The 24,956-nt window shown below is 47.1% G+C and overlaps 1 protein-coding gene and 1 non-coding gene across 6 annotated transcripts in view; both read left to right on the top strand.

The window, feature by feature from the left end:
• Positions 1–24,956, top strand: part of CHD4 (chromodomain helicase DNA binding protein 4) — a 30,568-nt gene that overhangs the window by 3,382 nt on the left and 2,230 nt on the right. The window contains exons 3-37 of one of the 5 annotated variants that reach the window (XM_036865240.1): positions 1,250–1,371; positions 1,581–1,775; positions 1,983–2,101; positions 2,602–2,843; positions 4,384–4,511; positions 4,744–4,879; positions 5,027–5,205; positions 5,406–5,645; positions 6,289–6,492; positions 6,613–6,818; positions 7,143–7,274; positions 7,354–7,450; positions 8,148–8,339; positions 8,855–9,055; positions 9,240–9,377; positions 9,802–9,923; positions 10,049–10,222; positions 10,562–10,703; positions 10,797–10,928; positions 11,029–11,146; positions 12,665–12,789; positions 13,144–13,381; positions 13,544–13,719; positions 18,528–18,708; positions 18,793–18,879; positions 18,971–19,059; positions 19,164–19,297; positions 19,639–19,783; positions 19,897–20,062; positions 20,326–20,423; positions 20,533–20,662; positions 20,915–20,986; positions 21,309–21,446; positions 21,701–21,809; positions 21,924–22,056. In XM_036865240.1, the coding sequence (XP_036721135.1) occupies positions 1,250–1,371; positions 1,581–1,775; positions 1,983–2,101; positions 2,602–2,843; positions 4,384–4,511; positions 4,744–4,879; positions 5,027–5,205; positions 5,406–5,645; positions 6,289–6,492; positions 6,613–6,818; positions 7,143–7,274; positions 7,354–7,450; positions 8,148–8,339; positions 8,855–9,055; positions 9,240–9,377; positions 9,802–9,923; positions 10,049–10,222; positions 10,562–10,703; positions 10,797–10,928; positions 11,029–11,146; positions 12,665–12,789; positions 13,144–13,381; positions 13,544–13,719; positions 18,528–18,708; positions 18,793–18,879; positions 18,971–19,059; positions 19,164–19,297; positions 19,639–19,783; positions 19,897–20,062; positions 20,326–20,423; positions 20,533–20,662; positions 20,915–20,986; positions 21,309–21,446; positions 21,701–21,809; positions 21,924–22,056 (5,240 nt within the window). Of the gene's footprint in view, positions 1–1,249; positions 1,372–1,559; positions 1,776–1,982; positions 2,102–2,601; positions 2,844–4,383; positions 4,512–4,743; positions 4,880–5,026; positions 5,206–5,405; positions 5,646–6,288; positions 6,493–6,612; positions 6,819–7,142; positions 7,275–7,353; positions 7,451–8,147; positions 8,340–8,854; positions 9,056–9,239; positions 9,378–9,801; positions 9,924–10,048; positions 10,223–10,561; positions 10,704–10,796; positions 10,929–11,028; positions 11,147–12,664; positions 12,790–13,143; positions 13,382–13,543; positions 13,720–18,527; positions 18,880–18,970; positions 19,060–19,163; positions 19,298–19,638; positions 19,784–19,896; positions 20,063–20,325; positions 20,424–20,532; positions 20,663–20,914; positions 20,987–21,308; positions 21,447–21,700; positions 21,810–21,923; positions 22,057–24,956 lie in introns of all 5 variants that reach the window. The other 4 variants (XM_036865241.1, XM_036865239.1, XM_036865238.1 and 1 more) reach the window with 4 other exon arrangements.
• Positions 20,102–20,241, top strand: LOC118902929. Its single transcript, XR_005021642.1, has one exon.

The raw sequence follows: 24,956 nt of genomic DNA, 5'->3' as shown, positions 1-24,956 counted from the left end.
ACTCAGCCCCTCACATGGTGTCACCCTTCAAGGTGTCTTGGGTCTCCTTGCCTAGGACGTTATGAGAATGGCCTCTTGAGAACAGCGTCATCCCACGGTAGGTGTTAGAAGAGGTGGCATTTGGACCTGGGGCCAGGTAGTAATTTGGGAAGTCTTCTGTGAGAGGGTAGTCTTTCCCCGGCTACCTCTCTCAACCGCATCCCCTCCCCTGCCACTTCCTGTCTGTCCTCTGTTGGCAGCTGGGTGCCCTGGGTTGGCTTCTGTGGTCAGGAGCCATTTTCCCTCTCCTCAGTGGGTGAGGCATTCCCTCCTTCGCTCCACTCCCTTCTCCACTCCTCCCTCCTTGGGGGGGTTGGCTTGGAAAGCAGGAGGGGAAGGAGGAGGGAGCCGGTGCGCTGGTGTGAATGTCTGTTACAAAGGAAACTGCCTCCTGGTCTTCTCCTCCCCCTCTGTGCCCCTTCCCACCTAGGCCTGCCCAGGAGCTCTCAGTATTACCCCAGGCTTTGTGTGTGCTCCCAGCCGGGGAGGAGGTGGAGCCAGATGGGGGGAGGAAGGGGGGGGAGGATGGTGACAGCTGGGCTGATTTGGGCCCCTGGGGAGAAGAGGCTACTGACCCAGGAGAAGCTGGGGAGGAGCAGTGGAGCTGGAGATGGGGAAAGGAAATCAGCTTTGGGAGTGGGCGTGATCCTGGGCTGGCCCCGAACCTGGGGCTTGGGAGGTTCTGGTTGTTTTGCGCAGTGATGAGCCAAAAGGGTTAGTGAAGGGTGTGGCTTCTGGGACCCTCGAGCAGGTACTGTTCTGGGAATGTGCTGAGGGTATCTTCTTTAGTTTTTGCCTTCTGGGTAGGACCTCTTATTCTCATTTCCTGGTTTATGGAATACTTGGCGGCTGGTTATCGGAGGACTAGGCCTATTTCTCTTACTTGGTTAACTGTATGCGCTTGATTCAGCTGCGCTGGTGAACACATAGAGGACTCGTGTTAGGGATGAGGAAGAGGAGGCAGGGGTCTGGACAGCTGCCCGAGGTGGGCCTGGCCTGGCCCGGCCGGCCTATTTCAGGCATATACAGCTCTCTCTTTGTCTGTTTTTGTCCTGAGTATCAGCTTCCTTCTGTGGCGTGTATAGCAGTTCTCTTCAGTGGAATCTGGGACAGGAGGTGGGGGAATAAAGTCTAAAGCCTCTGGATTGGGCTCTAACCTTTTGCTATTGATCTTTTCCCTGCCTACCTTTCTTTGCCAAAATATATGTAGAAAACGAAGAGGACCCGGAAGAGGATTTGTCAGAAGCGGAGACTCCAAAGCTCAAGAAAAAGAAAAAGCCTAAGAAGCCTCGGGACCCTAAAATCCCTAAGAGCAAGCGCCAAAAAAAGGAGGTGAGTGGGTGAGTGGATGTTACGGGCGGCAGGAGGAAGATGGGAGGTGCTCCGTGGACGGCTGGGGCCTTCGTTTCTTGCCCTGGGGCGGTGGGCCGGGTCCTGGGCGTGAGCCTCAGGGCTGTCCTGAGGTCAGCATGTGTGTAGCATGTGTGTGTCTGTCTCCTTCTCCCCCTTCCCTGCTCCAGCGTATGCTCTTATGCCGGCAGCTGGGGGACAGCTCTGGGGAGGGGCCGGAGTTTGTGGAGGAGGACGAAGAGGTGGCTCTGCGCTCAGACAGTGAGGGCAGCGACTATACCCCTGGCAAGAAGAAGAAGAAGAAGCTCGGACCTAAGAAAGAAAAGAAGAGTAAGTCCAAGCGGAAAGAGGAAGAGGAGGAGGATGACGAAGACGATGATTCAAAGGTGCCTGGACCTCCATCCTCTTCTCTGTACTTCTGTCCTTTGTTTCCCAGACACTCTGCTGCCCCTCAGAATGTTTTCTCTCCACCTGTTTCTAATGATTTCTTGCTAGCCCTCTTACCCTGGACTTGGCCAGCCTTAGTTGCAACTCAAATTCCCTTAGGGAGGGTGGGCACTAGGAGTCAGGCTTTGACTTTGCTCTCTCTGCAGGAGCCTAAATCCTCTGCTCAGCTCCTGGAAGACTGGGGCATGGAAGACATTGACCATGTGTTCTCAGAGGAGGATTATCGCACCCTCACCAACTACAAGGCCTTCAGCCAGTTTGTCCGGTAAACAGGAGGGTCTTGGGGGCAGGAGATGGAGAGTGCTTCTGTAATCTCTTCTCACTTCCCCCACCTCCTTTATTTTTTTTTATTTTTTTTTTTTTTTAAAAGCTGGGTTCTTTTTTTTTTTTTTTTTTTTATTATTTATTTATTTATTTATTTATTTATTTATTTATTTATTTATTTATGGCTGTGTTGGGTCCTCGTTTCTGTGCGAGGGCTTTCTCTAGTTGCGGCAAGCGGGGGCCACTCTTCATCGCGGTGCGCGGGCCTCTCACTATCGTGGCCTCTCTTGCTGCGGAGCACAGGCTCCAGACGCGCAGGCTCAGTAATTGCGGCTCACGGGCCCATTTGCTCCGCGGCATGTGGGATCCTCCCAGACCAGGGCTCGAACCCGTGTCCCCTGCACTGGCAGGCAGATTCTCAACCACTGCGCCACCAGGGAAGCCCACCTCCTTTATTTTTAAACTTTTTCTCTTTTCTGTTCCTGCCATTTTTTCCCCCAGACCCCTCATTGCTGCCAAAAACCCCAAGATTGCTGTCTCCAAGATGATGATGGTTTTGGGTGCGAAGTGGCGGGAGTTCAGCACCAATAACCCCTTCAAAGGCAGTTCTGGGGCTTCTGTGGCAGCAGCGGCAGCTGCGGCAGTGGCCGTGGTGGAGAGCATGGTGACGGCCACTGAAGTTGCACCTCCTCCGCCCCCTGTGGAGGTGCCTATCCGCAAGGCCAAGACCAAGGAGGGCAAAGGTGACATGGGACTCAGTGGGAGTGGGGACTAGTGCGGGCTTGGGATGTCGAAGTTGGAGGAAGCGCGGACGCGCTATTCTGTCAGCCCAAAGATGGAAGCTAGGAGGTGGGAATGAACCGGGGATTAGGAGGGAAACTGGGGAGGCTGGCCACGTAGAAATATTTTAGGTGGGGAATATTTTATTGGGTTGGCCAAAAAGTTCGTTCTGTTTTTTCCGTAAGATGGCTCTAGTAAGCACTTAGTTGTCTTTAACTTCATTCGAAACAATTTCGTTAGGTTGTATTGTGACAGCTGTCATATCAGCGTGCATTAAAAAAAAACTTATCAAAATTGGTGAATTTTTGTGTAGCCATTTTAATATTGAAGATGGAAGAAAAAAAGCAACATTTTCGACGTATTATGCTTTATTATTTCAAGAAAGGTAAAAAGGCAACTGAAAGGCAAAAAAAGATTTGTGCAGTGTATGGAGAAGGTGCTGTGACTGATCGAACGTGTCAAAAGTGGTTTGCGAAGTTTCGTGCTGGAGATTTCTTGCTGGACGATGCTCCACGGTCGGGTAGACCAGTTGAAGTTGACAGCGATCAAATCAAGACCTTAATTGAGAACAATCAACGTTATACCACGCGAGAGATAGCCGACATACTCAAAATCTCCAAATCAAGCGTTGAAAATCATTTGCACCAGCTTGGTTACATTAATCGCTTTGATGTTTGGGTTCCACATAAGTTAAGTGAAAAGAATCTTCTCAACCGTATTTCCGCATGGCACTCTCTACTTAAACGTAACGAAAATGTTGCGTTTTTAAGACAAATTGTTACAGGTGGTGAAAAGTGGATCCTGTACAATAACGTGGAACGGAAAAGATGGTGGGGCAAACGAAATGAACCACCACCAACTACGCCAAAGGCCGGTCTTCATCCAAAGAAGGTGATGTTGTGTATATGGTGGGATTGGAAGGGAGTCCTCTGTTATGAGCTCTTTCTAGAAAACCAAACGATTAATTTCAACAACTACTGCTCCCAGTTAGACCAACTGAAAGCAGCACTCGACGAGAAGCGTCCAGAATTAGTCAACAGAAAATGCATAATCTTCCATCAGGATATTGCAAGACTGCATGTTTCTTTGATGACCAGGCAAAAACTGTTACAGCTTGGCTGGGAGGTTCTGATTCCTCCGCCATATTCACCAGACATCGCACCTTCGGATTTCCATCTGTTTCGGTCTTTACAAAATTCTTTTAATGGAAAAAATTTCGATTCCCTGGAAGACTGTGAAAGGCACCTGGAACAGTTCTTTGCTCAAAAAGATAAAAAGTTTTGGGAAGATGGAATTATGAAGTTGCCTGAAAAATGGCAGAGGGTAGTGGAACAAAACGGTGAATACGCTGTTCAATAAAGTTCTTGGTGAAAATGAAAAATGTGTCTTTTATGTTTACTTAAAAACTGAGGGAACTTTTTGGCCAACCCAATATCTTTCCCATGTTCTGCTCTGTGGTGTGTATTTGGATTGTATGATCTTACCTGCTTTCTCCTGATTTAGGTCCCAATGCTCGGAGGAAGCCCAAGGGCAGCCCTCGTGTCCCTGATGCCAAGAAGCCTAAGCCCAAGAAAGTAGCTCCCCTGAAAATCAAGCTGGGAGGTTTTGGTTCTAAGCGTAAGAGATCCTCGGTGAGAGCCCAGCCTATCCCCTGGTGAGGGTGCCGTAGCTAACCGGGAGGATGTGGTCTTATGTCAGGATTCAGGGTTCACGGTAGGTGCATAAGGATGTGGGGAGTTGGCCATAGAAGAGGTGACTAGGCTCCCTTGCTGGGATTCCAGCACCCCTAGTAAAAGGGTGATCCCTTCTCCACCACTCTCTCCTTCCCCTTGGCCTGAACCTCTAACCTTCTCATCCTGCCAGAGTGAGGATGACGACTTAGATGTGGAGTCTGACTTCGATGACGCCAGTATCAATAGCTACTCTGTTTCTGATGGTTCTACCAGCCGCAGTAGCCGCAGCCGCAAGAAACTCCGGACCACGAAAAAGAAAAAGAAAGGTGTGTTTCTCTTCTGTATCAGTATGTAATGGAATGAGGGGGGAATGATTGGGGAAGCATCTCCCTAAGGAGATAGGGGTTGGGTTTAGAGGGGTGGGGGGAGGTAGGTTTTTTCTAATAACTGGGCTTTCCCTCTTCCTTGCCTAGGCGAGGAGGAGGTGACTGCTGTGGATGGTTATGAGACAGACCACCAGGACTATTGTGAGGTGTGCCAGCAAGGCGGAGAGATCATCCTGTGTGATACCTGTCCCCGAGCTTACCACATGGTCTGCCTGGATCCGGATATGGAGAAGGCTCCCGAGGGCAAGTGGAGCTGCCCACACTGCGTGAGTGCCCGGCCGTCGTGGCCCTTTGGGACCCTCGAGCGGAAGGGTGGGATGATGAAACTCTCTCGGGCCTGGGTGGGGGTGGAAGTGGTGGCGTTGCTGGCTACGGGCTTTGGGAAGCTTTCAAAGGACTGATGGGCGTGGTTCAGACGGGCGGGTGGGGGGTGGTAGTAATCTGACTCTGTGGTCCTTGACTGCAGGAGAAGGAAGGCATCCAGTGGGAGGCTAAAGAGGACAATTCGGAGGGTGAGGAGATCCTGGAAGAGGTTGGGGGAGACCCTGAAGAGGAGGATGACCACCATATGGAGTTCTGTCGGGTCTGCAAGGATGGGGGGGAGCTGCTCTGCTGTGACGCCTGTCCTTCTTCCTACCACATCCACTGCCTGAACCCGCCCCTTCCAGAGATCCCCAACGGAGAATGGCTCTGCCCCCGCTGTACGGTGGGTGCCTGGCCCCAGCCGGTGGAGAGATGAGGGAGGTGTGGTCCAGCAGCAGGGTTTACCCCTCTTACGTGTAGGCGTCGTGAGGCTGAGGTGCAGGGGAGGTCACTGGAGAGCTAGAGGCTTTTTAGCCCTGAGGCACGGATTTTCCTTCTTCGTATAGTCATGGGATACCTTTGTCCTGGGAGACTGTAGGACTAACTTTGAACAGAGTTGATGCTTTGCCAGCTGTCCGAAGTGGGATGGAGCGGTGTTCTTTCAGGCCAGAATATCCTTTCCTGTCTTGACACCCAGCCTCGAGGTCTTGGTAGCTTGGTGATATAATAGGGCCACTGAATGCTGTTAGATTGCTTAAGAGAGGAATTCTGAGCCCCAGTTCTGTGACTTTTCTGTGCCTACTTGTTCTGGGTTATTGTTGAAGTCTAGCTACTGGCTCTGTTAGGCAGATAGGAGTGATAATGTCTCACAAATCCTGGATGAAGTCCAGAAGCAGAGAGGGAATTCTGTTCTTCTCTCCCTAGAAGGGTCCTGGGATTAGGTCTTACTTGAAATGAGGTTTTAATAATCCTTTGGTGAGGTTGAAGCTGCCTGTGGGCTATGCTGTGGTAATGATTCGGTATTGGATCATCTCTTTTCCTCTTAGTGTCCAGCTCTTAAGGGCAAAGTTCAGAAGATCCTAATCTGGAAGTGGGGTCAGCCACCGTCTCCCACACCAGTGCCTCGGCCCCCAGACGCTGATCCCAATACTCCGTCCCCCAAGCCCTTGGAGGGGCGGCCAGAGCGGCAGTTCTTTGTGAAATGGCAAGGCATGTCGTATTGGCACTGCTCCTGGGTGTCTGAACTGCAGGTAAACCTGGGATAGAGTAGATGTGGGGCTGCAATGAAGAGGGTAGTGAGAGAAAACAGCGTTGTGGGTAGAAGGAGTGGACGTAACTCCTTGGTGATTTCTTTCTCCTTCCGCTTGCAGTTGGAGCTGCACTGTCAAGTGATGTTCCGAAACTATCAGCGGAAGAATGATATGGATGAGCCACCCTCTGGGGACTTTGGTGGTGATGAAGAGAAGAGCCGAAAGCGGAAGAATAAGGACCCTAAATTTGCAGAGATGGAGGAACGCTTCTATCGCTACGGGATAAAACCTGAGTGGATGATGATCCACCGAATTCTCAACCACAGGTACCAGCGGAGCTGGGCCAGCCTGCGTCTGTCTCGGGCATACTGGAGGTGGGCAGCGTATCCGCGGGGGATCAATGAAGAAAATGGATGTTACCAGTAACTTACACTTGAATGAGACACTCAGTATGTTATTAACTGACTGAATCCTGGTATTTGAGCCATAGACTGTAGATTAGAGATCATTTTTGGTGCAAAGACTGGTAGACCAGATGTATTTGGTTCTGAATACGTGTGGTGTCTGGCCTCCTTAGAGGTCTGATTTTTGAGAGGAGGTGAGCAGGGTGGCCTTCTGGCTCTGAGGGTTTTCTCTCCTTGACTTTGCAGCGTGGACAAGAAGGGCCATGTCCACTACTTGATCAAGTGGCGGGACTTGCCCTATGATCAGGCATCCTGGGAGAGTGAGGATGTGGAGATACAGGACTACGACCTGTTCAAGCAGAGCTATTGGAATCACAGGTGAGGGACTTTGATGAGTAGAGCTGCTGCTCATTGAGAAGGACTCCAGGCAGCTGTGTGACGTATCTGTCTTCTTTAGGGAGTTGATGAGGGGTGAGGAAGGACGACCGGGCAAGAAGCTCAAGAAGGTGAAGCTGAGGAAGTTGGAGAGGCCCCCTGAAACCCCAACGGTTGACGTGAGTCAGCAGGAGAGGGAGGGCAGTTTGTCTCGTAGGATGACGTGTCTTGTGTGCTGCAGTCTGATGGTGGTGTTCTAAGGCATGATCTCAAGTGATCACTGTAGCTAAGTTGCTTCACACAGACTGCTTCCCTAATTCTCCACATCTCTGTAAATCAGGGGAAAAATACTAGGATTACTTTATTTTCTCTCTGCCTCATCAGAAAAATAAAAACATAGATGTTAGTGTTTATATGACTTGAGGAGGTGTTATGTATGAAGGGGTCACATAACCGAGCTTTTGTGAAACTTATTTTGGAACCTGGGTCTTCTGACCCTTAATTCATGGCTCAATTCTTCTGGGGTTTTGTGTAATGTAAGGTGAGTCTGGTTAAGGTTAAACGGATAAATCTAGAGGGGGCATAGGATCATTTGCCTGGTGGTTCCTCACCAGTAGAATTTACTGTACTGCCAAGGAGACTATGATGCGTCTTTCTTGGATGTCTGTAGGACCAAGATCTCCGTCTTGCCTTGCTTCCTGGAGGATCCTAAATAAAACACAAAGTTACAGTAACCATTAAGCACCTTTTTCCCACCATTTTTTGTGGCCCCCTCGAGTAGGATCTTGTGAGAGTGTGTCAGGAGGAGGCAGCTGCTGTCTTACGGAAGGAAGGGAATTCCTGGCCAGCTCTTGACTTCTTTATTTCATCCTTCAGCCAACAGTGAAATATGAGCGACAGCCAGAGTACCTGGACGCTACAGGTGGAACCTTGCACCCCTATCAGATGGAGGGTTTGAACTGGTTGCGCTTCTCCTGGGCTCAAGGCACTGACACCATCTTGGCTGACGAGATGGGCCTTGGGAAGACCGTTCAGACCGCAGTCTTCCTCTACTCCCTCTACAAGGAGGTAGGAGAGCTGGGGCTGTTAGTTTTTTGTGTGGGTATTTTGTGTTCGTGGTCTTCTCTTACACTCTGAGGAGACAGAAAAAGGAAGAAAAAAAATTGGTCTCTGGCCCTGGAGAACAGTGTTGAGTGACAGTAAGATAGACGCAAGTACACAGAGACAGACTGGAGGGAATGGAGCTGTGGGTGGGATTAGTGGTGGGTGCCTGCAGCCTCGGTCCTGGGGGACGGATATGCGCTGAGACAAGCAGAACTGTGGGTAGAAGGAGTGTGGAGAGACGTTGAGCGGCAGGGGTGCGGTGTGAGCTCCCTGCAGGGCAGGCAGGGCGTGTCGGTACATGGAGAAGGGAGGGAGATGAGCAGCCGAGAAGGGAGGGAGATGAGCAGCCGTGCACACGCCCGTCCTCCGCCCATTCCGGGGCTGGGGCCGGGGCCGGGGCAGGGGCCGGGTGGGCGCTCGGGTCAGGTTGCGTGTGGGGCCCTCGGTCCTCACTCTCCGTCTCCTCTTCTTCCTCAAAGGGTCATTCCAAAGGCCCCTTCCTAGTGAGTGCCCCTCTTTCTACCATCATCAACTGGGAGCGGGAGTTTGAAATGTGGGCCCCAGATATGTATGTGGTGACTTACGTGGGTGACAAAGACAGCCGTGCCATCATCCGAGAGAATGAGTTCTCCTTTGAGGACAATGCCATTCGTGGCGGCAAGAAGGCTTCCCGCATGAAGGTACCTCAGCGGGAGGGAGACCCACCCTCGGAGAGGGGAGTTGTTGCTCTGGGCCCCTCGTGCCCCGGTCCCCGGGGTGAGGCGAAAGGATAACAGCTGGGAGGAGGGAGACCCCCCCGAGTCCCTTGACTTGGCCTGTACCGGCGGAGTTGGACAGGAGTGACCAGGTTGCCTTCTTGTGCAGAAAGAGGCATCTGTGAAGTTCCACGTGCTGCTGACGTCCTATGAGTTGATCACCATTGACATGGCCATCCTGGGCTCTATTGACTGGGCCTGCCTCATCGTGGATGAAGCCCATCGGCTCAAGAACAATCAGTCTAAGGTGAGGGGGGGCGGGAGGTATGGCCTCCAGTTTTAGTGTTCTAGTACTACCTACTCATTAAGGGGAGACCTAGGAAGACAGGAAGGGGAGAAAGGCTCTCTGCCTTCCTTCCTCACTCGTGATAGATCACCCTTGGAGGCCAGGCCTTGAAAGTAAGATGGAGGGCTTCCCCGGCGGTCCAGTGGTTAAGAGTCCACGCTTCCATTACAAGGGGCACGGGTTCAGTCCCTGGTCAGGGAACTGAGATCCCACATGCCGCACAGCGCGGCCAAAAAACAAGAAAAAAGAGTTAGTAACAGGAAAGAAGATAAAGGAAAAAAAAAAAGTTGGGGATGGGGGCGTAACTGCTGGGCGGCAAAGCAGAAGCCTGTGGACATGTGCCGGAGCCCGCTTAGTGAATTCCACTTCTCTCCTGCCTCACCAGTTCTTCCGGGTCTTAAACGGTTACTCGCTCCAGCACAAGCTGTTGCTGACAGGGACTCCATTACAGAACAACCTGGAAGAGTTGTTTCACCTGCTCAACTTCCTCACCCCTGAGAGGTTCCAGTGAGTGTGTGCTTATCCATAATCGGCTCCGAATTCTCCTAATTCTTCCTTTTGCCCGTTTCCTATGTCCCTTTCCTTTCTTCCTTTCCCCCTCTCCAACAACTTTTTCCTTTCTCTTTCTGAAGCAATTTGGAAGGCTTCTTGGAGGAGTTTGCTGACATTGCCAAGGAGGACCAGATTAAAAAACTGCATGACATGCTGGGGCCTCACATGTTGCGGCGGCTCAAAGCTGACGTGTTCAAGAACATGCCTTCCAAGACAGAACTGATTGTGCGTGTGGAGTTGAGCCCTATGCAGAAGTGAGTCCGAAGGGACGGAAGCGCTGGCTCCGTCTTGCAGACACACTTAGACACCTGTCAGCCTGCACGGTGTTTCCTTGTCTTCTCCATACTCTGCCGCAAGGCATGTGGTGACAGGAGCCAGCGAGGGCTAAGGAAACCTGTTGCCGGGTTGCTGGGGCCCAGAGTTCTTATTGAGTTAATCCTTACCTTGTTTAAAGTGATGACAGTGGCGCTTCTTAGGTTTCCTCAGTCCCAAGGTGAGATACGTTGGAAGGAAGATCCCAGACCCTGGGACTGCGTTTATGAGTCACATAAAGGCTCTTGAGCATGACTTATCTTGCTCTCTTGCCCACATAGGAAATACTACAAGTACATCCTCACTCGAAACTTTGAAGCGCTCAATGCTCGAGGTGGCGGCAACCAGGTCTCTTTGCTAAATGTCGTGATGGATCTTAAAAAGTGCTGCAACCACCCGTATCTTTTCCCCGTGGCTGCAATGGTACGTTGTGCCACCTCTTGTTCCTCCCTGGGCGGGAACTGCTCCATTTGGGGTTTCTTTCAATATTTTTTTCTTTTTTGCTTCTCTCCTCAGGAAGCCCCTAAGATGCCTAATGGCATGTATGATGGCAGTGCCCTAATCAGAGCATCTGGGAAATTATTGCTGCTTCAGAAGATGCTCAAGAACCTTAAGGAGGGTGGGCACCGTGTACTCATCTTCTCCCAGGTATTGTGTGGGAGCTTTGGGGTAGCAGTGAACAGCTCAGTGACACAGGGGAGGGTTGTCATCTGATTAATCCCGTAGTTAAACTATGCTCGTTCTCCAGATGACCAAGATGCTGGACCTGCTAGAGGATTTCTTGGAACATGAAGGTTATAAATATGAACGTATTGATGGTGGAATCACTGGGAACATGCGTCAGGAGGCCATTGACCGCTTCAATGGTGAGAGGGAAGGAGTGGCTTTGATCCCGGCATCCTCACTCACGGCTCTGGACCGATCACTTGTTCTTCTTGAGCATCTGCTTTTCTGTGTAGTGGTTTAGGGTCTTTTTGTCAATTGACGTGGAAGAGTACTTTTGAATGTCTTGATTGGAAGGATGTATTGGATTATTGCTAGGAGATTGTTTATTCCCTTTGGAGTCTTTGTTCTCTCTGCTAAAAAGAAGGGCACTTTATTTAACCCTCCGCATTGCATCTTGAGGCCCAGGAGGGACCAGGACTTACCAAACCGAGATAGCAAGTTAGTGGGGGCACTTTATTTAACCCTCCGCATTGCATCCTGAGGCCCAGGAGGGACCAGGACTTACCAAACCGAGATAGCAAGTTAGTGGGGGCACTTTATTTAACCCTCCGCATTGCATCCTGAGGCCCAGGAGGGACCAGGACTTACCAAACCGAGATAGCAAGTTAGTGGCAGGCTTGTCTCAGTAGCCACTACCACCTCCTCTTCCTTTTTTTCACTTTTTAATTTGAAATAATTTTGAACTTAAAGTTCAAAAAATAATACAGAGAGTTGGTGTATACACTTCACCCAGTTTTTCTTAATAATGACTTATATAACCACAGTACAATGATCAAACCCAGGGAGTTAACACTGGTGTCATACTACTACCTAAACTGTAGACTTGAATTGAATGTCACCACTGTTGCTGTGTCAGGATCCAGTCCCAGATCCCACGTTGAGCGTAGTTATTGTTTCTCTTCCAGTTCTTCATTCTTTCCTTTCCTTTCATGACGTTGATACCTTTGGTGATGACTGGTCAGCTCTTTTGTAGAACGTCTCTGCTTTGTCTGATATTTTCTCATGATGAGATTGACACTAGACATTTTGGACAGGAATCCCAGAGAAGCGATGCTGTGTCCTTTTCAGTGCATCATTCCCAGGGAGGACATGATGTTGATAATGTTCCATTGCTGGTGTTAACCTTGACCACTTGGTTAAGGTGGTGTCTGTTGAATTTCTCCCATGTAAAGTTACTCTTTTTTTTTCATTGTGATTGATAAATATCTTGAGGGAGATACTTGAGACTGTGGTGACATCCTGTTTCTCCTTAAACTTTCACACTGATTTCAGTATCCATTGGTGGACCTTGCTTGTGAGTATTACTTATTAATATTATTAGTTTTGTGTTTGCCTAATGAGGTGTTTTTTTTTTAATTCAAATATAGTTGGTTTACAACGTTGTGTTAATTTCTGCTGTACAGCAAAGTGATTCAGTTATGCATCTATATACATTCTTTTTAAAATATACATTCTTTTTCATGTTCTTTTTCATTATGGTTTATCACAGGATATTGAATACAGTCCCCTGTGCTGTGCAGTGGGACCTTGTTGTTTATCCATTCTATATACAGTAGTTTGCATCTCCTAATGAGGTTTTACATTTCTGATATTCCTTAAACGTTTATTAACTGGGATTCCGGGGACACCTCTAATGGTGTTTTCGGTTCCCCTCTTAGCACCAGGTGCCCAGCAGTTCTGCTTCCTGCTGTCCACGCGAGCTGGGGGCCTTGGAATCAATCTGGCCACTGCTGACACGGTTATTATCTATGACTCTGACTGGAACCCCCATAATGACATCCAGGTGAGCAAAGGTAGCAGCCTTGGTCTGCAGTGACTTTTCGGAAATGCATAGTGTTCTCTGTGAGGGCTCCACCATCTGGGATTAGTTGTTTCAGGGGGAAACAATAGATTCTTTTCAAATGTCTTTTACCTTATTGTAAGCCAGAGAGTTTGGGTTAGCTATGGTCCTATTTTGGGTAACATGATAGAGGGTGGTATCTGGGGGTAGGGGTGCAAAGGGAAGTTTTGTGTGAGGGCAAGCTGCAGCTCCTGCCTTATGCTGGATTTAACTTATTATGTGGAAGTCAGGGCAAGAGTAGAAGTAAGGAAATAATGATTACTTCAATTTTTGCCTCCGTTTTGTGCACAACTCCAGGCCTTTAGCAGAGCTCACCGTATTGGGCAAAATAAGAAGGTGATGATCTATCGGTTTGTGACCCGTGCGTCAGTAGAAGAGCGCATCACGCAGGTGGCAAAGAAGAAGATGATGCTGACGCATCTAGTTGTTCGGCCTGGGCTGGGCTCCAAGACTGGATCCATGTCCAAGCAGGAGCTTGATGACATCCTCAAGTTTGGCACCGAGGAGCTGTTCAAGGACGAAGCCACAGATGGAGGTGAGCTAGGCAGGAGCTTGTTTTGGTGTGGGGCTTGGCTTCTCCAAAGGGTATCTTTGATACCTAGGGTCCTGAGACTCAGACCTAGGGTCCTCTGGGACTTGCTTTTTCCACTGCAGCTGCTGAAGTTAACTGGGGGTATGGACCCCTGATTCTTTATAGGAGGAGACAACAAAGAGGGAGAAGACAGCAGTGTTATCCACTATGACGATAAGGCCATTGAACGACTGCTGGACCGGAACCAGGATGAGACAGAAGATACGGAATTGCAGGGCATGAATGAATATTTGAGCTCATTCAAAGTGGCCCAGTATGTGGTGCGAGAAGAAGAAATGGGGGTGAGTATGAGTCCAAAGCAATGCTGTGCTTGGTGATTGCTCCAAAAATTGGAACTGAGACCACGATGGTATTTGAGATGAGAGGAGACCATCTGTAGGCAAATTAGTACATTGCTGAATTGATATACCTCTTCCTTTGAAGAGAAATTCTGTAGCGTATGAGCAAATCACACTCATCTTTGACGTGGCTGTCCGGCCACTTTTCACACTCAAAACACTTGTATTAGCTCTTCTTTTTTTTTTTTTTTAATAACTATTTTATTTTTATTTTTGGCTGCGTTGGGTCTTTTGTTGCTGTGTGCGGGCTCTCTCTAGTTGCGGCCAGCAGGGGCTACTCTTCATTGCGGTGCGCGGGCTTCTCATTGCGGTGGCTTCTCTTGTTGCGGAGCACGGGCTCTAGGCATGCGGGCTTCAGCAGTTGTGGCTCGCGGGCTCTAGAGCGCAGGCTCAGTAGTTGTGGCGCACGGGCTTAGTTGCTCCGCAGCATGTGGGATCTTCCCAGACCAGGGCTCGAACCCGTGTCCCCTGCATTGGCAGGTGGATTCTTAACCACTGCGCCACCAGGGAAGCCCTGTTATTAGCTCTTCTTTATCAGAATCTCATCTTATTTTCTCTTATGTATTTTATTAGCCCTATAAATAAATTTTGGATTGCTATCTCAAGTCTCTCCGGAGAAAAGGTAGGAGATACAATACATACTTAGCCTATCTCCCTGTGCTTTTTTTTTTTTTCCCCCTGTGCTTTTTAAAACTTTAGAATTGTTTTCCCTTTTTGTTTTCTTCTGTATTCTTGGTCTTTTTTTAGTAGAAAACGAAACATATTCAGTTATAAATGCTTGGCCTCTGTAATGAATTTTTTCCTCCTAATGATATCTAGGGTATAAAATGAAAAAAAAAAATTGCTTTTTCTGGTGGTCCTTGCCATCTTTTCTCATCCTTCCAATTCAGAACCATCCCTCTTGTTGTATTTTTCTGATACGTATTATCTTTGTTCTTGAAAGTGATGCTACTAACTTCAGTTGGGTGTAACTGTGGCTGAAAAGTCAAAACTGCCCTCCTGTCAGGGTGGTGACCGCATATGGGAGTGATTGACTGGGGCAGAATGTGCTGAGTGGTTGTAAGGGAGGGGTGGTACTCCCCCTCCCACTGATGACCTCTCCTGATGACTACACAGGTATACAGACAGCCCTCTCATTAGTGGCTGAGGCTGCTATTTACTTTATAATATTTTTAAATGTTATTTTATTTTATTTTTTTTTGAATTTTATTTTATTTTTATACAGCAGGTTCTTATTAGTCTTCAATTTTATACACATCAGTGTATACATGTCAATCCCAATCGCCCAGTTCATCACACCACCACCCCCATCCCACCGCGGTTTTCCCCCCTTGGTGTCCATACGTTTGTTCTCTACATCTGTGTCTCTATTTCTGCCCTGCAAACCAGTTCATCTGTACCATTTTTCTAGGTTCCACATATATGCGTTAATATACGATATTTGTTTTTCTCTTTCTAACTTACTTCACTCTGTACGAGTTTCTAGATCCATCCACGTCTCTACAAATGACCCGATTTTGTTCCTTTTTATGGCTGAGTAATATTCCATTGTATGTATGTACCACATCTTCTTTATCCGTTCATCTGTCAATGGGCATTTAGGTTGCTTCCATGTCCTGGCTATTGTAAATAGTGCTGCAGTGAACATTGGGGTGCATGTGTCTTTTTGAATTATGGTTTCTTCTGGGTATATGCCCAGTAGTGGGATTGCTTGGTCATACGGTAATTCTATTTTTAGTTTTCTAAGGAATCTCCATACTGTTCTCCATAGGGGCTGTTATCAATTAACATTCCCACCAACAGTGCAAGAGGGTTCCCTTTTCTCCACACCCTCTCCAGCATTTGTTGTTTGTAGATTTTCTGATGATGCCCATTCTAACTGGTGTGAGGTGATAACCTCATTGTAGTTTTGATTTGCATTTCTCTAATAATTAGTGATGTTGAGCAGCTTTTCATATGCTTCTTGGCCATCTGTATGTCTTCTTTGGAGAAATGCCTATTTAGGTCTTCTGCCCATTTTTGGATTGGGTTGTTTGTTTTTTTACTATTGAGCTGCATGAGCTGTTTATATGTTTTGGAGATTAATCCTTTGTCCGTTGATTCGTTTGCAAATATTTTCTCCCATTCTGAGGGCTGTCTTTTCGCCTTGTTTGTAGTTTCCTTTGCTTTGCAAAAGCTTTTAAGTTTCATTAGGTCCCATTAAATTTTATTTTTTGAATAGATAGTATAGCCCTCCATATCTGTGGTTCATCCACATCTGCACATTCAACTGACCATGGACCATGTAGTACCGTAGTATTTACTATTGAGAAATATCTGCATATAAATGGATTCATGCAGTTCAAACCTGTGATGTTCAAGGGTCAACTGTAATTCACCTAGTTCAAAATTCAAAAGCTACAGAAGTATCTCTTTCCCACTCCAGTCCTTTGGCTACCTAGCTCCCTCCCTGGGGATAAGTGATAATTTATTTTATAAATTATTTTATGTGCACACAAATTACATATATATGTATATATACATACACATGTATATACACACAAACGCCTTTTTTCCTTTTCCTTTTAAGGAAAGTAGTTGTTTTTTTTTTTAAATTGAAGTATATTTGATTTACAATGTTGTGTTAATTTCTGCTGTACAGCAAAGTGACTCAGTTATACATATATATACATTCTCTTATTTTATATATACTCTTTTCCACTATGGCAGTTCCCTGTGCTATACAGTAGGACCTGTTGTTTATCCATTCTATATATAAAAGCTTACATCTGCTAACCCCAGCCTCCCACTCCATCCCTCCCCCAACCCCCTCCCCCTTGGCAACCACCAGTTTGTTCTCTACGTCCGTGATTCTGTTTCTGTTACATAGATTCATTTGTGTACTATTTTAGATTCCACATATAAGTGATATCATATGATATTTGTCTTTCTCTTTCTGATCTTACTTCACTTAGTATGATAATCTCTACTTGCATCCATGTTGCTGCATAAGGAAAGTAGTTTCTTATACATGACATTCTGTACCTTATTTTTGTCCACCTAATAAATCTTGGAAGATTTCATCCAAATCAGTACCTAAAGAGCTCCCCCCCCTCCCCACCCCTTTATTCGCTGCATAAATGTCCTTGTTTGGAAGTACCATAATTTATTTACTTTAAAAAATTGAGATATAATTTTTTTTTAATTAATTAATTTATTTATTTTTGGCTGTGTTGGGTCTTTGTTTCTGTGCGAGGGCTTTCTCTAGTTGCGGCAAGCGGGGACCACTCTTCATCGTGGTGCGCGGGCCTTTCACTGTCGCGGCCTCTCTTGTTGCGGAGCACAGGCTCCAGACGCGCAGGCTCAGTAGTTGTGGCTCACGGGCTTAGTTGCTCCGCGGCATGTGGGATCTTCCCAGACCAGGGCTCGAACCCGTGTCCCCTGCATTGGCAGGCAGATTCTCAACCACTGCGCCACCAGGGAAGCCCAAAAATTGAGATATAATTGACATATGCCATTATATTAGTTTCAGGTGTACAACATAATGATTTGATATTTGTATATTTTGTGAAATGGTCACCCCAATAAGTTTAGTTAATATCTGTCACCATACATAGTTATACATTTTTTTTTCCTGTGAGAACTTTTGAGAGCTGCTCTTTTAGCAACTTTCAAATATGCAGTACGGTATTAACTATAGTTACTATGCTATACATAAAATCATCATGACTTATTTATTTTATAACTGGAAGTTTATACCTTTTGACTCTCTTCACCCTTTTCACCCCCCATAATTTATTCAAGTTCCATAATGATGGATATTTAGGTTGTTTCTAGTATTATGCTGTTAGCAGCAGCTTAATTCTAATGTAAGGGATTTGGAGTTAGTGGTCCTGAACGATCTGAAAAAAAAGTAAGACTTTCAAAGGAGCATAAACATTATTGGGATATAAGAAGATATATAGAATGTTTTTTTCACAGTTGGTAAACTTTTATGAAGTTTATGAAGAACAGAAAGGGCTTATGGCCCTTCTACTTTATCTCTTGGGAAAATCTTTTGCAGTATTTCAGAAACTTCTCCATTCTACCTTGCTAAGGCTGTAACCTCTCTTTTCTTCATTTTACTGTCTTGCAACTGTATATGCATCAGTAAAAGGGGTTAAAAGAAAACATACTGTCTCTTCATCCTTCTCCTGTGATAACAGCTCCATCCTATATTTTTCTTTAGTTATTTTTTTTTTTTTTTTTTTTAGTAAATCGTTCTAATTTTTTTTTAAATTAATTTATTTATTTTTGGCCGTGTTGGGTCTTCGTTTCTGTGCGAGGGCTTTCTCTAGTTGTGGCAAGCGGGGGCCACTCTTCATCGCGGTGCACGGGCCTCTCACTGTCGCGGCCTCTCTTGTTGAGGAGCACAGGCTCCAGACGCGCAGGCTCAGTAATTGTGGCTCACGGGCCCAGTAGCTCCGCGGCATGTGGGATCTTCCCGGACCAGGGCTCGAACTCGTGTCCCCTGCACTAGCAGGCAGACTCTCAACCACTGCGCCACCAGGGAAGCCCTCTTTAGTTATTTTGACTGCTAATCTAAACATAATTATGAGGAACCATGTCTTGTCAGTTAAATTTCTTTTAAGCTCTTAGGTCCAAGCAGGCACACCAAGTCTTTCAGAGTCCAGTCCTGAAGAGGAGCTAGCAGAATGGGAAGTGTGAGGACCAGGGGTAGCTGGTGGTGCTGACTTCAGCACCCCTGAGTCCTGGCCCCCCCTCTGTCCCAGGAGGAAGAGGAGGTGGAGCGGGAAATCATAAAACAGGAAGAAAGTGTGGATCCTGACTACTGGGAGAAATTGCTGCGGCACCATTACGAGCAGCAGCAAGAAGATCTGGCCCGCAATCTGGGCAAAGGAAAAAGAATCCGTAAGCAGGTCAACTACAATGATGGCTCCCAGGAGGACCGAGGTGTGTGTGGCCGGCCCCGCCCCCCACCCATGGGCCGTTCCACTAGAGCAGTGGGCCCCGCTCATCTGCCCTCTCTCCCTCCAGATTGGCAGGACGACCAGTCCGACAACCAGTCCGATTATTCAGTGGCCTCAGAGGAAGGTGATGAAGACTTTGATGAACGTTCAGAAGGTGAGGGCTATGCCTTTCTGCTGGATTTTTAAAATATTGCCTTGTCTAATATCCCTATCAGTGTCGCTCACGCATCCTTTTCTTCTTGCAGCTCCCCGCAGGCCCAGTCGCAAGGGCCTGCGGAATGATAAAGATAAGCCATTGCCTCCTCTGTTGGCCCGTGTTGGTGGGAATATTGAAGTAAGTACCGTTCCGTTCTAGGGAAGGTTGGGTGAGTGCTGCTGTCGGGTCTTTGGTGGAGTAAGGTCTACTCCTTCTCTCACCTAGGTTCCTTCTCCCCCCAGGTTCTTGGTTTTAATGCTCGTCAGCGAAAAGCCTTTCTTAATGCGATTATGCGATATGGGATGCCACCTCAGGATGCTTTTACCACGCAGTGGCTTGTGAGAGATCTGCGAGGCAAGTCAGAGAAAGAGTTCAAGTAAGTTGAGAGCTGGAATGACTGAGGTAGAGCAAGGGCTTTTAGTCTCTGGTCACTCCACAGTACTAGTGCAGGCTGTGCAGGAAATCGGCTGTCTCCTCTGCTGATGTTGGCAAGTGAAGCTGTTAGTAATAGGGTTCTTTGTATTCCTTGCTTCCCTGGAAGAGGACCTGGGACATGGTGTGGGGTCTGGAGACCAGCTTTCAGTGCGATGGTGGGCTTTACCTCAAATGGAGCCATAGTTGTTGTCTGGGGTGATGCCTGACTGCAGGTGGGAAAGAATCTGATCTAGGAGTTGGCATGATTGCTGTTTAACCCATTTCTCTATTTGTTTACTACAGGGCTTACGTCTCTCTTTTTATGCGGCATTTATGTGAGCCGGGAGCAGACGGGGCCGAGACCTTTGCTGATGGTGTACCCCGAGAAGGCCTGTCTCGCCAGCATGTCCTTACCAGGATTGGTGTCATGTCCTTGATTCGCAAGAAGGTGAGCCCTGAACCTCCCTCCATCGTTCAGGGGTTTCTAGGTGAAACTGGAGAGCCAGCAGGAAAGGAACCTAGATGGAATTGGGTCTTCAGCGTCTTGTCCCATTGCTGCAGGTTCAGGAGTTTGAACATGTTAATGGGCGCTGGAGCATGCCCGAACTTGCGGAAGTAGAGGAAAACAAGAAAATGTCACAGCCAGGGTCACCTTCCCCAAAGACTCCCACACCCTCCACTCCAGGGGACACACAACCCAATACTCCTGCACCTGCCCCACCTGCTGGTAAGTCTGCCTGGACTGTTGTTTTCTATCCTCTTCTTCTTGTCCTGGCCTTTGCTTTTTCTGCTTCCCTGTACTCAGTTCTAACAGGGGAGTCTGGCAGGACACACAGCAATCTCCCTCTCAGTTTAGGAGGGCTGTCCTAAGAATAGGGCTGGCTCTTAAAGGCACGAGAGGACAGTTTAAGATGAGACAATCTGAGAAGGTGTGACCTTCTCTCTGATCTGGGACCTTCCTCCTAATGAATGTCTATTATTGGTACGCAGAGGATGGGATAAAAATAGAGGAAAATAGCCTCAAAGAAGAAGAGAGTGCAGAAGGAGAAAAGGAAGTGAAATCTGCAGCCCCTGAAGCCGCTGTTGAGGTAAGAGACGGGGGTGACTGGACGCCACACCAAAGGCAGATGGATAAGCCTGTTCTTCCTCTTGGGTGCTGGCCTGTCTGCTTCAGCTTCTTTCTTCTTTCCTTTGAAGTGTACACAGCCCCCTGCCCCTGCCTCAGAGGATGAAAAGGTCCTTGTTGAGCCTCCCGAGGGAGAGGAGAAAGTGGAAAAGGCAGAGGTCAAGGAGAGAACAGAGGAGCCAATGGAGACAGATCCCAAAGGTATGCACATTTTCACACACTACAGATCCCTGTGAACCACAGTTGCTCTTGGACTTGCAGCCCGGCTGGAGGGAAGTCCAGAGGAAGTGACACGCTGAAGAATCTTGTACCCTTGATTTTAAACTGTGGGCTTTTTCTCTCTCAAGACATTGTTTATGACTTTAATCATCAAGATTTAGGTTCAGGATATAGTGTAGAACAGAGGAGAATACACTTCCTTAGATATGCTCTCAGTGCCATCTGTTCTCCCAGGTATTGCTGATGTGGAGAAGGTGGAGGAGAAGTCAGCAGTCGATCTGACTCCCATTGTGGTGGAGGACAAAGGTGGGTGTTTGGAGAAGCTGACTGTGCTTTTAAAAGGACTCTAAAGCTGAAAGGAAGGACTTTATCTCTTGGACACCCCTCCACCCCCAGGTTCCCCCATCCATACCCATATAATCATTTTATCCCAAGCTAAAAGACTCCACCTCTCCCCACATGTGGCTGTCAGTGGGCCAGTGGCACCTTTTCCTGGGTTTAAGAACACTTCTGTGGAGAAAGGGTGGAGGTAGATGGGTGTCTTGTAGCATATGGTGCTATGTATGGGTAAGGGCTATGGTGCTGGCTTCTGTCTGGAGCTGACATTTTTCTTCTACATGTCCTGTAGAGGAGAAGAAAGAAGAAGAAGAGAAAAAAGAGGTGATGCTTCAGAATGGAGAGACCCCCAAGGACTTGAATGATGAGAAGCAGAAGAAAAATATTAAACAGCGTTTCATGTTCAACATCGCAGATGGCGGTTTTACTGGTGTGAAAAAGAGGGGCCCACTGGGGTTAGACGGATTCGAGGTGAAATCAGGGTTCTTGTCAGAAACCAGGGTACAGAGACTTTACCTCTCCTAGAGAGAATGCCAGGCTGACTGCACACTCCTCTGGGGTGCATGTTAGAAAGCCAGAGGCATATTAAGTTGGTATCTGGGGATCAGGAATAAATAGCTCTTTGAATTCTCACAGATGTTTGCCTTTCTTTTTCTCCCCAACCTTCCTTAAATTCCTCTTCAGAGTTGCACTCCCTTTGGCAGAATGAGGAGCGGGCAGCCACAGTCACCAAGAAGACTTATGAGATCTGGCACCGACGGCATGACTACTGGCTGCTGGCTGGCATCATAAAGTATCCTTTGCCTGAGTTGGGGCCGAGGTCCTTGGTGAAGGTTTCTGAGGGTCCACAGTTTGAAGTTCTTAATTTCCTTGTTTCGTTTTTCCTGAGCAATTAATTTTCCAATAGCCATGGCTATGCCCGGTGGCAGGACATCCAGAATGACCCACGCTATGCTATCCTCAATGAGCCTTTCAAGGGTGAAATGAACCGTGGCAATTTCTTAGAGATCAAGAATAAGTTTCTAGCCCGAAGGTTCAAGGTGAGCAGGACGGAGAGGCATACAGCGTTGAAGTGGCGGCCTTTAAAGTGCAGAAGGGACTAAAGGAGGGAGTCGGCTCATTCAGCCATGCTGATTATTGTGTTCTCCTGTGCATTTCGCTTTGTATCCTGTGAAAGGCTTTGCTCCCAAGTATCTTAAATATTAGAGATCAACACATACAGACCTGAAGGTTACCCAGTTGGTTAAGGGCTGAAGGTGACTGTGCCTGATGCATGACACAGACCGGTGCAGTGGGTGTGCTGGGGGAACACAGTAGGCTGGAGTGTTCAGGAAAGATACAGAGGTGGGACTGAATTGGATCTCTGAGGAGGCAGGGCTGCCAGTGGGCTGGTGGTACTTTTTTCTGGGTCTGTGTGGATGAAGGGTGGAGTAGACGCAAAGGTGTAGAGCTCCATTTTCAGAATCACTAGGGCTGATATGCCCAGGACTGAGGGGGAGTTTTCCTCAGGAATTCAGCAAATGCATATTAAGGGCACCTTGTGTGCAGACCATCATAATGGGATACCATGGAGATGAGACACGTGGATCTTAACGCTGAGTATAATTGGGGGAATAAGAAATGTACACTAATAAACCTTCAAACATCATGTGCTAGGTAATGGGTGGGCCAGGGACAGGCCTGGTGCCTGTTCTCGAGGAGCTCTCAGTTTAACGTAGAGGCAGATGTGTGGTCAAATGAATGTCATTCTTTGGGTTGTGAGGGAGACTGCTAAATCCTTAAGAAAGTTCTCCAGAGGGAATGTGGGGAGTGGGGAGAGAGCTCACAAATGCTCCAGGGAGAAGATGCCATTGGAATGAAGTTTTGGTGACTGTAATAGCGATTGCCGGATAGAAATGGAAGGCTCTTTGATCAAAAAAAATTAGGTTAGGCAAAGACAGAGGCTGTAGAGCTTATGGTGTTTGGAAACAGCAAATAGTCCAGGTGGGGTGTAGAAGACACTTGTGTTGGTGATGGTGGGAGGTACGTTGGAGAGAGAAGTAAGGCTGGAGGTCGGTAGGTAGGTTTTTTGGCACCAGATAAGAGAGTTTGGACTTTACCTTATAGTTCATGGGCAGCCATTGAGGGTTTGTGAAGGGTTTTGATACAAGCAAGGGAAACTGAAACAGAACATTCGTGAGATTACAGAACTATCATATAGTCATGAGGTAGTAAGGGCTCGTCTGTGATGCTGGTTGTGGAAAATGAAAAGGATAAGATAAAGGGAACGAGGGACGTCCCTGGGGATCCAGTGGTTAAGACTCTGCGCTCCCAATGCAGGGGGCCCAGGTTTGATCCCTGGTCAGGGAATTAGATCCCCCATGCCACAACTAAGATCCAGCGTGCTGCAACTAAGACCCGGTGCAGCCAAATAAATAAATACTAATAAATAAATAAATAAATAAAAGATAAAGGGAATGAAACACCAAGGAATTTACAGGATTTACTGATTTACTGTAGGGGTCAGCAAACTTTTTCTTTTAAGGGGCCAGAGTAATTCAGGCTTTGTGAGACACTGACACTCAACTCTGTCATAGTGTGCAAGCAGCCATAGGTGAGAAGTATGAATATGTTCCAATAAAACTTTATTTATCGACACTAAAATTTGAACTTCATATAATTTGTATGAAGCATTATAAACTATTATTTTCACTTTTTTTCAACCACTTAAAAATGAAGAACCCATTCTTAGCTCTTGGACCATCCAAAAACAGGCAGTGGCCCAGATTTGGCCCACAGGCCATAGTTTGCTGACCCCTGAGTTACTTTATTGAATTTGAGATACAAAGGAGTGAGACTCCAAAAATAACTGAAGTTTTGAGTCTGAGTCACTGAGAAAGTTAAATTATCATTGGCAGATCAGGGAAGTGAGGAGAAAGTTAAGTTCAATTTTAGACAAGTCATTTGGTGTTTTTCACAAGTAAATATCCCCCCAGTACTCCCACCACCATTAAACAAGTGGGATCAAAGTGATCAAGCGTGCACGAGTGGGATCAGAACAATCAGTGCTTGAGACGCATGTCTGAAAAGCGCCAACTCATTTGCATAGAGGTGCTGGCTGATGCCAGGAGAGACGCTGATCCTGGAGAAAGCTCATAGTTTGGGGCAAGAGGGAGGGGAGCTGGTGAAGGAGACTGGGTGGTATATAGATTGAAAGTAGGTGCTTGGTCTGTTTGGGGATAAGTTAGTAGGCCTGAATGGAGCCAGGTCTTCTGGAAGAAACAACAGTCCATTATTCTCATACTGTCCTTTTTCCTGACCCCTAGTGGATTCATTCTTTTTAAGAACCAGTGGATACTTGAGTAAAATAAGTCTCGTAAGTCATGAATCAACATTCTGTCCCTTGGAATGTATTTCAAAGGCCGTTTTACACAGCTCCATCAGGTGACATGTGCAAGTGTTCGTTGCATTATGATTTTTGGTGGTGGGGCCTGGAGGCACCCTAGATGTTTGACATTGGGAGTGTGGGTAGGTAAAATGTGGATTCACATCACCCAGCATTAAGAAACAGTTGGCAGCAACAAAGTACACGTTTTGTAACATAAATGGACCTTTAAAAAATATATATAGTGGGGAAATGAAAAAGCATTTTATAATGTACAGAAAAACATTCTGTAAATGAGAAATGTGCACATGAAACAATACTGTCTTCAAGAAAACCCACAAAAAGACACACAGTAGGTGTATTAGAAGGGTTGCCTATTGAGGAAGGAAAGGAATGGGAGTGAGAGAGAGAGAGAGAGAGATGAAAGAAAAGAAACAACAGGAATAATTTTAGAGAGTAAAACAACTTAAGTGATAGGGTAGGTATATATCCATAGGATGGACTGCCATGCAACCATTAAGTCATCTGTGTTCTGTAATAACCTAAACGGGAAAAGAATGTGAAAAAGAATGGGGG

Source organism: Balaenoptera musculus, chromosome 10 (assembly GCF_009873245.2).
Source record: "Balaenoptera musculus isolate JJ_BM4_2016_0621 chromosome 10, mBalMus1.pri.v3, whole genome shotgun sequence".
NCBI lineage: Eukaryota > Metazoa > Chordata > Mammalia > Artiodactyla > Balaenopteridae > Balaenoptera > Balaenoptera musculus.
Note: the sequence above shows the minus strand (reverse complement) of the source record. Positions and strands in the feature narration are given on the sequence as shown.